This window comes from Astyanax mexicanus, chromosome 23 (assembly GCF_023375975.1).
Source record: "Astyanax mexicanus isolate ESR-SI-001 chromosome 23, AstMex3_surface, whole genome shotgun sequence".
NCBI lineage: Eukaryota > Metazoa > Chordata > Actinopteri > Characiformes > Acestrorhamphidae > Astyanax > Astyanax mexicanus.
Window position 1 is genome coordinate 18878423 of NC_064430.1, and position 12675 is coordinate 18891097.

Here is a 12675-nt window from a genome sequence, read left to right on the forward strand (position 1 = left end):
GACTGGACTGAGCTTCAGTACAGCAACGTCCAGCAGTTAACCATCAGCCTAAAGCATGCATCAAGCCACATAAAAGATTATCCTTCTGCTGTGGCAATCCAGATCTGGCCATTGCCTTCTCAATCTTCAATCATCAAACTAAGCTGAATTTCTTGACATTTTGCAGCAGGAGTAGGTAGCATAAGGTCACCCAAAAGCAGTGTGTAAGACTGGTGGAGAGCATGAAAAGACGCATAAAAGCTGTGATTAAAAATCTGGGTTATGCCACCAAATATTGCTTTCTAAAAAAAAGCCCTTACTGAGTTAAAACATTAGTATTGTTGATTCTAAATGGATATGAATTTGTGTACACATGTAGCATGTGGCCAAATGTTTGTGGACGCCCCTTTTTAAGGAATGCATTCAGCTACTGCATGAAATTCAACCTATTGTTGTCTGTGCAAATGCACAGACTATAGAATAGAATAGAATAGAATAGAATAGAATAGAATAGAACAAAGCCCCAGCATTAAGCTTTGGAGCATTGGAACTGTGTTCTCTGGAAAGTATAAATAATTACTCCAACAAAAAGTTCCAGAACAAAATAAGAGAGCATTTCAAAATGATGTTCAGTTGTTGATCTCTTCTGTTACTATTTCTAAATATATGTTTGTGCAAAATGAACATTATGGTTTTATTCCATAAACTACAGACATTTCTCCCAATTTCCTAATAAAAATATTGTCATTTAGGACATTTTTCTCAGAAAATGACAAATAGTCAAAATAACGAAAAAAAGATTCCGTGCTTTCAGACCTCAAATAATGCAAATAAAACAAGTTGGATAATACTGATGTTTTATGAGGTCAAAAATTAATATTTGGTGGAATAACCAAATGATTTTAAATTATTGCATGTTCTCCTCCACCAGTCTTACACACTGCTTTTGGATAACTTTATGCCTTTACTCCTGGTGCAAAAATTCAAGCAGTTCAGTTTGATGGCTTGTGATCATCCATCTTCAGGGTCATGCCACCAAATATATGTTTTTTTAGCATAATTTGAAGTCTGAAAGCAGGGCATATTTTTTATTTTTTTATTTTGACCTTTTCTCATTTTCTGCAAATAAATGCTTTAAATAACACTATTTTCATTTGGAATTTGGGAAGAATTTTGTCATAAATTTGTAGAATAAAACAATAATGTTACTTTTACCTTTTTAAAAAGTAAAATCAGAGCTGCATATAATAGTGATGTACTGTATATTATAATATTCTAAGAGCTCATCCAACACTTTTATCTCTTTTTATGGTGTATTTTAAAATAGCGCGTGAGAAAAAGAGCCAGACAGGGCAAAACGTGAGAGTGATAGAAAAAGCGAGAATGAAAGAGTGAGAGAGAGCAAGAGCGAAAGAGAAGTGAGAGCGAGCACAAGAGTTAAAGTGCCACTGCATGAAGACGAGAGAGCTAGAAAAGGATCCAATGTGCACTCTCTTTTCTCTCTTTCTCTCTCTCTCTATCATAAAACATTAAAAAGGCAGATGTTCACCTTGCATCCGTCCACACAATCCTCTTCTCCACATGGTCCAGCGTGAGTCCATTAGGCCACGCCCCCACCTCCATGTCCCTGTAGACCACGTGTCGGTGTGAGCCACTCATAGACGCTCCCTCGATCCGGGGAAACATGGCATCCCAGTCCGTCCAGAACAATGCCCTGAACACACCACGCTGCATTACATTATACTGCCATGTGCTGCTTTCTATGTAGTGATTATTGTAGGGCAAGTGGTTGCTATGGTGTTGGTAAGTGGTTGCTATGGTATGTCAGGTAGTCCCTATATTCACCAGCAAGGCTACTACAGTACATTGTTCAAAGTATTTGCTACTGTATTGCCACTCAAAGTGGTTACAATGGTATCCATAAAGGTCGATAGTGGTGGTTAATATGGTATTGCAATTGAGTTTTGCTTTGGGATTGCTATGTAGCTGCTACTGTATGCTGTTCCAAATGGTTGCTATGCGGTCATGACATGGTTGTTATGCTGTCATAAAGTGATTTCGATGGTATCCCTAGCAGTTGCAAGGATTTGGCTAGGAAATTCATGGGCTGGTGCAAGTGGTTGCAAGGATACTGTTAGGTGGTTTCTACGGAATGGTTGCTATGCTGTCATCAAGGGGTTTTGATGGTATCCCTAGCAGTTGCAAGGATTTGGTCAGGCAATTCAAGGGCTGTTGCAAGGGTACCTTTAGGTGGTTTCTATGGAATGGTTGCTATGCTGTCATCAAGGGGTTTTGATAGGAATCCCTAGCAGTTGCAAGGATTTGGCTAGGCAATTGCTGGACTGGTGTAAGTAGTTGCTGCACTTTTGCTAAGTGGTTGCAAGGGTATCTTTAGGTGGTTTCTATGGAATGGTTACTATGCTGTCATCAAGTGGTTTCAATGGTATCCTTAGCAGTTGCAAGTATTGCTGTACTGTTGCTAAGAGGTTTGCAAGGGTATTTATAGGTGTTTTTTTATGGAATGGTTGCTATGCTATCAAAAAATGTTTAGGATGGTATCCCTAGTGTTTGTTTAAAAAATTTGCTAGGCATTTGCAGATCTGGTGCAATTAGTTGCTGTACTGTTGTTAAGAGGTTGCAAGGGTATCTTTAGGTGTTTCTATGGAATGGTTGCTAAGCTGTCATAAAGTGCTTGCGATGATATCCCTAGCAGTTGCCATGATTTGGCTGGGTAATCCCTAGGCTTTTCCAAGTAGTTTCTGTACTGTTGCTAAATGGTTGCAAGGGTATTTCTAGGTGGATTCTATGGAATGGTTGCTATGCTGTTATAAAGTGGTTGCAATGGTATCCCTAGAATTTGCTCATTTTGACAACCCTTTTGTATTCTGATTTATTTTTAATAACATTTCTGTACTAAATCTGCAGGTGTCTGAACCCTGTCCAGTTGTGACATAATATGCCTTCAGAAAGTGGTTGCAATGGTATCCCAGGTGATTGCTAGGATGCTTCTGGGCAGTTCCTAAGAAGTCTGTAATGGCTTCTAAGAAGCAGCTATTTGATTCTAAGTGGTTGCTATGCTGTTGCCATGCATCTCTAAGTGTGTCCACTTCACTAGTAGGTATGGTGTTGTACTGTGTATCCTGTATCCATAAAGTTATTAAAAATACATTAAGGAATTCCAGGTAATTCTTAGGATGTTGCTAGATAGTTTTATCTATATTTATCTAGTTTTATCTGAATTTTAGTGAATGTTATGGGCTTGTTAGGAAGTTGGAACATAGTTTCAATCAATTTGGATCTTTTGAGATGATTGACACCTGCATTTTTTTTTTAAATCAGTAAACAAATATATTAATTTAAAGAGCTTTCTCTCATGGTTTGGTTTGGTGGACACAAACATAAAGGCACACTGTCTCTACTTAATTATCAGTCATATGTTTGAGGCAGGAGCAAGAAAGTAAATACAAAAATACAAAAGATTCTGTATGCAGAGATAGCATTGGTTGATAGCTGTTGTAATGGTCGGAGGAATAAATCTGGTTAAACTGCAACTGAACAGCCAATTACCTGAAATGCGAAGAGTACATTTGAGTCAAATTGTGGTCAGATTACGTTCTCACCACAAAAAATATATATATAAATATATATTGCTTCGGAGTTGGTTAGGTCCATACCCAAGTGCGTCCAAACCACACCAATATAGGCTGTTTAAACTGGACTAAACTGTGCAGGTGTGAACACACCCAAAAAGTGAATAATGTACAGCTTGCAAATTAAAAACAAAGCAAAATGAAGCAAAGCTAAACTGACTGAAGGGTCTCACAGAAGACCACTGGGCTTCTAATACACCACAGGATTGCACAATGTACTGCATGAACCTGAATTCTAAATGTATAAACACTGAAATTGGGTTAGAAAAACCATCCTAATTAAATTTTGTGGGAAAATATCAAAAAGGCTGAGTTTGCATTACTGATGTTATTCCATAACAAACATATCGTTGTTGACGTATAAGACAAACACGTAACAGAAGGCAACAGATGCCAATTCCTGCAGGAAGCCTAAGAACTTGATGGTCCACTGATTTTTATTGTTTTGATCTGAAGAAGCATTTCCCTGCAGAGCTTACCATAAGCTCAGTTTCCAAACAGGGCTAGGGATCAGCATACTACCAAGCTAAATGGGGAATATTTCATAACCAGAGGTTGCTATGGTGTTTCAAGTGGTTGCAAGGGTGTTACAACACACTAATGTTTATTGTATCTATATGTATATATATATACGTATACTTGGTTGTTGCAAAGCAGTGTCTGTGTTTGTAGAGTATTGCTATGGTACCTCAGGTGATTGATGGATAGTTACTGTACTTTAAGAGGGAGGAGATATTTGTGGTTGCTATGGTATTGTAATGGTGTTATAACATATGGTGTCTTTCACATTATGGGTGGTTGCCAGGCTGATGCTAAGAAATGTCAATGGGATTGGGGTACTTGTAGGTACTGCAGGACTGGTGGGGGGTGATTTTCAAATAAAATGTGGTGTTCCATGTGGTTGCGAGGGTGTTGCAACAGGTAAAATGTACAGTATATATTCTAGGTAATTACAAAGCATAACCTGTGGGATTGTATGCGTTTCTTGTAGATTAGTATGTAGTGAATCGCTATGGTACCTCAGGTGATTGATGGATAGTTACTGTAATTTAAGAGGGAGGAGATATTTGTGGTTGCTATGGTATTGTCAGGGTGTTAGCAGTGCCTATGGTATTGGGGAACTTTTAGGTACTGGAGGAGACTGTCATATGGTAGTTGAAAAAAATAATGGTTGCTGTGGTATTACAAGTGGTTGCAAAGGCCAAAGTGAATGTTATGGTATCTATACTAGGTTGCCAGGCTGATGCTAAGCATTGCCTATGGGATTTTGGGGTTCTTGTAGGTACTGTAGGTTATTTTCAATTAAAATGACAGTTTTCTGTCGTATGGTAGTTTAAACAGTGGTTGCTGTGGTGTTCCATGTGTTTGCAAGGGTGTTGCTACAGATAAAACTTACAGTATATATCCTAGGTGCTTCAGTGCAGTTGTATGTGGTCCTAAGATCTTGGTGGAGCATAGCTATGGTACCTCAGAAAATTGCTAAACAGTCAGTTTAAGATGAATAAGCTTTTTGTGGTTGCTATGGTATTGCTATCCTGTTGTAGCATCTGATGTCTTCCATATTATGGGTGGTTGCCAGGTTGATTCTAAGCAGTGTCTATGGCATTACATGTCATTTTTGGTAGGAAGTCAATCTGGTACTTTGTTGGGTGGTTATTTTAAATTAAATGGGCAGTTTTCTGTCATATGGTAGTTTAAACAGTGGTTGCTGTGGTATTCCAAGTGGTTGCAAGGATGTTGAAACATCTGGTGTCCTCTACATTATAGGTGGTTGCCAGGTTTATGCTAAGCAGTGCCGATGGCATCACATGTTTCTATGGCATCACATGTAGTATGTACCTGGTTGGTGGTCAATCTGGTACCTCAGGAGATTGTTGGGTGGTTGTTGTAAATTAAATGGGCAGTTTTCTGTAACATGGTAAACAGTGGTTGCTGTGGTGTTCCAAGTGGTTGCAAGGGTGTTGTAACAGTTTATGTTTATACAGTATCTATGCTGGGTTCTTGCAAAACTGTGCCTGAGGAATTGTATGTGGTCTTTAGGTGTTTGTAAGTGGTCGCTATGGTACCTCAGGACCTGATTGCTTGGTGGTTAGTTTAGCATGCAAACTGTGTATGGTATTGCTATGGTGTTGTAACATCTGGTGGTTGCCAGGTTGATGCTAAGCAGTGATTATGGCACTAAGGGGTTATTTTCCATTGTTTGATACACTTGTGTAAACAATGGTTCCTATGATATTCCAGGTGGTTGCAGGGGTATCACAACTACATGTATCTGTGGTGTTCCAGGAGATAACAAGGAGATACAGATGGAAAAGTGTTGAGTGAGTGTATGAACACACAACACACACCCTTGTCCTGGATCCAGGGCGATGGCGCGGGGGTGCTCCATGCCTCCGGCGATGAGGGTGGTCCGCAGTTTACCGTCCAGCTTGGCAACCTCAATCTGGTCCAGATTACTGTCGATCCAGTACAAATTTCCAGCTATCCAATCCACAGCCAGACCCTCGGGGGTTGCCAGGCCATGCTGCACCACCACCTCGATCCCAGAGACACCTTTTAATATATAGTAGAAATAGAAAAGAGGTTAAGCAGGATAGTGGATAACACCACCCAGTCACATTAGGAAAATTTTAATAAATATATTTCCAGTGCAACAGTCTTCAAACAGTGTTAACAAGTTTTTCCTATAACTTTTTTTTTTAGGATTTGAGGCCTGTTCGTAGAGTTTGCATGGCTTGTTGCTACACTTTTAAGATATGTGAATAAGCTCTAACTTAACACTAACACTCTAACTTAAACTCTAACACTGAACACTGAATTCAGAATTGCTTGTTTTTAAATAAAATATATGTTGGGAACAATCTTAAAATGCTAAATAATCTAAATACATATTTGGTACCACTTTAAAATAAGGCTCCTTTATAAAGAGGTTGTAAACAGTTAATTAGGAGTTATTTAATGTTAGTTAATGTTATTACTTAGGTTATAAATGCTTTATAAATTATTAATAAGCACTTACAACACATACATATATAGAAAGGACAGCAGTGGCCTGTTGTTTGCCAAATAGTGATTTCACATTCATTTATACTGTTAAATCTCAGATCTTTTTGGATGCTTATCTTACTTTGTCTGTTTTATCATTTTTATATCATTTTTTTGTTGTTGTCAATGACTGTACTACGTTCTTTTAACAAACAATCAAGTAGGAATTCAGTTTCCATGACATGATCTTTTCAAATCAATGGTTTCTAAATGTTTCTTGGCTTGGACACATGTTTACCTTTTACGTGTATGGAAGCTTTCCCCTTTTTTCCGTCTGAAATCCATGTTTGAAAGCTTCAAATCGATGTTTATTACGTGAATTTCGCAATAAGCCCGGCGCAGCGTAAAGGAAAGAGAGTCTTTATTTGATCAGAAACCAATAAAGAGCCAGAAACAGGCTCGACTCGGGTTCTGCCGTATAAAAGGACTATGGTGACTTTTGACTCGGATCACATTTACTCTTGCGGCTCTTCCATTTTCACCCCTCTATCTCTTTCTATCTTTGTTTTCTCGGCGCACAAAAGCTCTCTAAGCTTTGTTTGTCGACTCTTTGGAAAGTAGTTTTCAGTTATTTTGGGTTATTTCGCTTCTACAGACACGGTCAGAGCCAAGCGATAAAAGGCAATAACATCTCCAGTCGTATCCCCGGAGCTCCATGAAACATTAAGCGCCTCTCCATCTGGGTGCCATTATCCCGGCCGGCTGCTGTCTCTCTCTCTCTCTCTCTCTCTCTCTCTCTCTACTTCTCCCTGAACTGAAATATTTACCAAGCCAGGCCACGGTCCTTCACTAACACACACATTCTGTACATACACTCAAACACACTGAGCCGAGGGGAATCCAAGCCAGACAACATCTCCACTTTTACAAAGCTCAGATATGCTGCTAGTGCTGTATACAGCAGTAGGGCTGTCAATGTTAAGGCGCTAACGTACTGTACATGATTGATTTGGAATCAGAAACACATTATTATTTGTAAAATGTAAGTTATTTAGTTAGTTATTTGTATTTGTATTGTATACATTTTTTTTACCCCAACTTTTGCCGTAATCTGCCTGATCCCGCACGACGCATGGACTTACTGAATCAGTTTGTTTGTGGTAAAAGCGTGATCTCGTCTCGGTCTGACCCAGGTATCAAATATAATCCTTTTTAATTAAGCTAAACTGCTAAAAAGGTGCAATTTAATCTGATATATTAGTCAGATCATATGCAGCTATGAACAAACACTTTCTGTAATTCTCCATGTTGTTTACACGCACGGTCTGTGCTGCCTTTACTGCAAATTTCCAGCGTTCTGTGTTAAAGCAGCTTCACACTGCACAGATATATGAGCTGGAACACACACACACACACACACAAAAAAAAATTGCTATATTTAATTTCTTGCTCCTGCGCCAGACAGTTCCGACCAATCAGAAAACACAGCGTGCTCACGCCATTTATTGGTGAGCGTTTTGGTGCGTTTAGGTTTATGCCTGTGTGAAACCAAACCAAACATAGGGGAAAAACAGAACCACAGAATTCAGTTTCTCATGCATTCTTTATTCCAGCGCCTCACGCTGACTTTATCTCCCCCTCAAACATACAAGTACATACAAGCATTTAAAATGACACCACTAAAAGGAGTTACGCAACAACAAAAGTTTGGGAGAAGGACCACGCCCTAACTCCTCGCTCTAACTCCACCCCTTATCAATCAACCGCCCTATAAAAAAACAGCTCTAACTACCTACTTTTCGTGACGAAAGTTTGCATCCCACCACCTCCCCAGCAACCCCCTTCATCCAGTCTACTACCACTTTCCTCAAAAGGGGGGAGTTCAAATATAAATATAGAGGCATTTTACATTACATTTACATTTAAATATCCATTATAAAAATGTATAACTTATAAGAAGAACAATTGCAACTAATCGCAGTTAATCACAGAATACTATTGTAATTAATCAGATTAATCTCGAACATTCAACAAAATTCAGCCCTAGTATCTTGAAGGAGAATGTCCCATCTGTTTGCTGTTACCTCAAGCTCAGGCGTACTTGGGTTCTGCAGCAGGACAATGACCCAAAGCACATAAACAGGTCCACCTCTGAATGACTTGAAAAAAGCAAAACAAAATGAAGGCTTTGGAGTGGCCTAGTCAAAGTCTTTGAGATTGAGATGCTTGAAAACTGAAAAGTGGAGCCACAGAGATGTGAAAGACTCGATACCAGTTATCAGTAAAGCTTGATTACAGTTGTTGCCGCCAAGGGTGAATAAACCAGGTTATTAGGTTTAGAGGGCAATCACTTTTTCACACAGGACTAGATTAGATTGGATATTTTTTTCATTTAATATATATTTTTTTTTTGTTTAAAAAAGTTATTTTTTTATGTGATATTAAAATTTTGTTGGACAATCGGAAAAAGATTGATTAAAAAAATGGAAAACAAAATAAATCTGTATTGGGGAAGCACTGTCAATCCAGGTGGTGACCTTTTTTTATGGCCAAGTAGTGTGTCTAAAACTGAAGGTATGAAGCTATTCTCTTTACTAGTGAAAGAACCACACCTTTCTTTGTTTTTAAACCAGCTCTGAACACTGCGCTCATTACCAAATGCAGGCTAAAGCTAATGCTAGTACACACACACACACACACACACAAACAGTAATCGACAAGCAACAGATACCTGAGCGTAACTCTCTAGTAGGTGTTAATTAGAGCATCACCTCCACTATCAGACAGTTTTCCGCGGTATATCTGGTCTTCCACCACATCAGTCCAGTACAGAAGCCTCTGGCTGAAGTGGAAGTCCAGTGCGATGGTGTTCCTCAGCGCCGGAACCAGCAGGCTGTAGTCTCCACTTCTCAGGCTGATCCGACGGATCTCGTGACGGATGGAGAACATGACGAACGGCTCAAACGGGTCTGAGGAAGTGATCAGAACATCAAAACCAGGACTGATCTTAAATCCAGAAACAGAACATAAAATAATGTAGTAAAGTGTGTGTGTATATATAAATGGGTTGGACAATGAAACTGAAACACCTGGTTTTAGAACACAATAATTTATTGTCCCGACAGACAGTTCTGGTGGAAACAGGAGAGTTGAGGTGCACATTGAATTCTGCCGTGATTTGATCAGCCGTGGTTTTATGTTTTTTTGGATACAATCCGGGTTAGCACCTGAACATCCCTTTCAGACAGCTTCCTCTCACAGTGTCCACAGTTAATCCTGTTGGATGTGGTTGGTTCTTCTTGGTGGTTCTTCTCCGTGGCTCTTGATGCATCACAAAGACTTGCTGTCTTGGTCACAGATGCGCCAGCAAGACGTGCACTAACAATTTGTCCTCTTTTGTCACCCATAATGTTGTGTGCATTGCAATATTTTGAGCAGAACTGTGCTCTTACCCTGCTAATTGAACCTTCACACTCTGCTCTTACTGGTGCAATGTGCAATTAATAAAGATTGGCCAGCAGGCTGCTCCAATTTAGCCATGAAACCTCCCACACTAAAATGAAAGGTGTTTCAGTTTCATTGTCCAACCCCTGTCATACCTGTCAAGTTTTAGATTTAAAAATAAGGGATATTTTCCTATGTACGCTTAAAGCCGTCCCACCAGCCCAAGGAAGGTTCAGTATCCCTTACATTTTAAGACAGGTTTACAAAAAATCTAAAATAACGACATGTGAACCACTTACACACTACAATTAGATTATCAGAATCTGAAATGTTGTGGACATTCCTACAAATGTCATTCTTTTAATACAGCCAAATTAAAAACCCTTTTCTATATATTTTTTAAAAAGGTTAAGATTTCATGTCTTTTTTTGGCATAAATGCACTCTTTTATATGATATATTTTTTATTTATTTAATGGATTTAAAATTGAACAAAGGGTGCACAAATTCGGCAAAATGACTGTTGGTGACCTAAAAATAGTATTATGAGCTTTTACTAAAAGGACATGGACCAGATATATTCCATCAGTAAAAATTAGTCCTAAGTGGCCTACACAATTAATAATTTTTAATTAATACTTCTTTCTTTTGATCACTCCACCCCTGATCAGTTCAGTTAATTTCGGTCCTCTCCACATTTCTAGTTAAACCGAGTCAAAAGCTGAATTTTTTTATTTTAAAAGGTTTAATCTGTGTGTTTTATTTTGGAGACGAGTATTTTTAAGCAGCTATCAGAAAAATATCATCACAGTTTTGCATGATTAGCCTACCGTTACCTTTCTTTTAGAAAAATCGCTGTATATCCAGATCAGTTTTAACATCAACAGCTCCGACTAGCTGCCTGAACTCACCGCGAAGGGGGGGCTTCCCCACACTGACCCTCCTTTGCAAGCTGATTGGCTGTTTCTCCTGAAAGGCGGGACTTTCTCCTTGAACCGGATCCACGATTGGTTAAGAGACACAGAGCAGTCAGTGCCCTGTCTCCTCAATAATATATATGTTTTTTTTTTTTATCTTAATATAATACGGGAAATTTACGGGAAAATACTAATACGGGAGGACGGCGGGAAAGAGGAGTAAAATACGGTAGTTTCCCGGCCAAAACGGGAGACTTGACAGGTATGACCCCTGTATATGTGTGTGTGTTACCTGTACTCTGGCAGCTCTCTCCATCCGGTTCCAGTCTCCAGCCTGGGTAACATGAGCACTTCAGTGTGTGCTTGTGCTGCTCACACACCTGAGAACAGCGCAGGTGTGCCGAGCACAGGTCCTGCTGACCGCAGGTGCGTCCATCAGCGGCCAGGTGCAGTCCAGTGGGACACATACACACCACTCCTTTACTTGGAGCTAACACACACTGGTGACTACAGCCTCCGTTATCCACCAGGCATCTACCTGCAGAGAGAGAGAGAGAGAGAGAGAGAGAGAGAGAGAAAGAGAGGGAGAGAGAGAGAGAGAGAGAGAGAGAGAGAGAGAGAGAGAGAGAGTTCTGTAAAGTTGAAAAAATGAAGTAATTGTAATTACTAAAAGAAAGGATTGATTCAGTAAAAATAAATTAAGTAAAGTTTACTAAAAGAAAGAATTGATTTAGCAAAAATAAATGAAGTAAAGTTTACTGAAATAAAGGATTTGCAGAAGGGGTACCAACTATATTCACTGCATGCCACTGCAGTATATACAGCACCAGTCAAAAGTTTGGACAAAGCTCTTCTCATTTAATGTGTTTTCTTTCTTTATTATTATTATTATTTTTTTAATTGTAAATGTATCATTGAAGACTTTGAAGGTATACAGGAAAATACAACGTGTTAAACGAGAATATGTTTTATATTTTAGATTCTTTTAAGTAGCACATTTAGCTCTGAGGTCAGATCTGCAGACTCTTGTCACCTGGAATAGTTTTCTCAGCGTCTTGAAGGAGTTCCTAGAAGTTCTGAACAAAAGTTGCTGCTTTTCCTTCATGCTGTGAAGCTCCAGCTCATCAAAAATCTTGTTTAGATCAGGGGATTGTTGAAAGCGAACAATCTGCTTCTGTATATATATATATATATTCTGAACATGTATAAAACAATATATGCTTGCATAGTGGACAGATCATTAACTAGTTAATAAAAATAATGTGTTTTTCGATTGTTTTGGTTTTAATTCCTGCATTATGAGGTTTATTAGTTGCATTGTTTGTAATTAATCTGGTTATTGATCTGTATTGGGTTTGTGATCAGAACTGAACTGCTGCAGATAAATCAGCTCATTTATAAACATGAGTTTAATCAATTATAATAAAACCTATGCTGGGATTGAACACACACTAGACGGCTCCCACGCTGCTGACATCACCAGAGGTATTTGAGTGTGTGTGTGTGTGGCACGATCTGATTTCCTCGGGTTGCTGTTGTTCCTGGAACAACGTGAATAAAGTGGATCCAGGACCGACAACACTCACATCCAATCAGATTTAGCGTCTCTCACTGACGTCATTACAAGCGCGACTGTCCAAAAAGACCGCGGGGAGATTCAAACACCAGTAACTGCTGTGCCCCCTTGTGCGTTCAAGCTGT

The 12675-nt window shown here is 39.1% G+C and overlaps 1 protein-coding gene across 1 annotated transcript in view; it reads right to left on the reverse strand.

Annotated features, from left to right (window-relative positions):
* The window catches only part of lrp1ba (low density lipoprotein receptor-related protein 1Ba), a 327687-nt gene that overhangs the window by 183944 nt on the left and 131068 nt on the right, over positions 1-12675 (reverse strand). The window contains exons 23-26 of the mRNA XM_049470884.1: positions 11267-11512; positions 9386-9583; positions 5978-6182; positions 1529-1693 (exon numbers count right to left, since the gene is read on the reverse strand). Of these exons, the coding sequence (XP_049326841.1) occupies positions 1529-1693; positions 5978-6182; positions 9386-9583; positions 11267-11512 (814 nt within the window). The remainder of the gene's footprint in view (positions 1-1528; positions 1694-5977; positions 6183-9385; positions 9584-11266; positions 11513-12675) is intronic.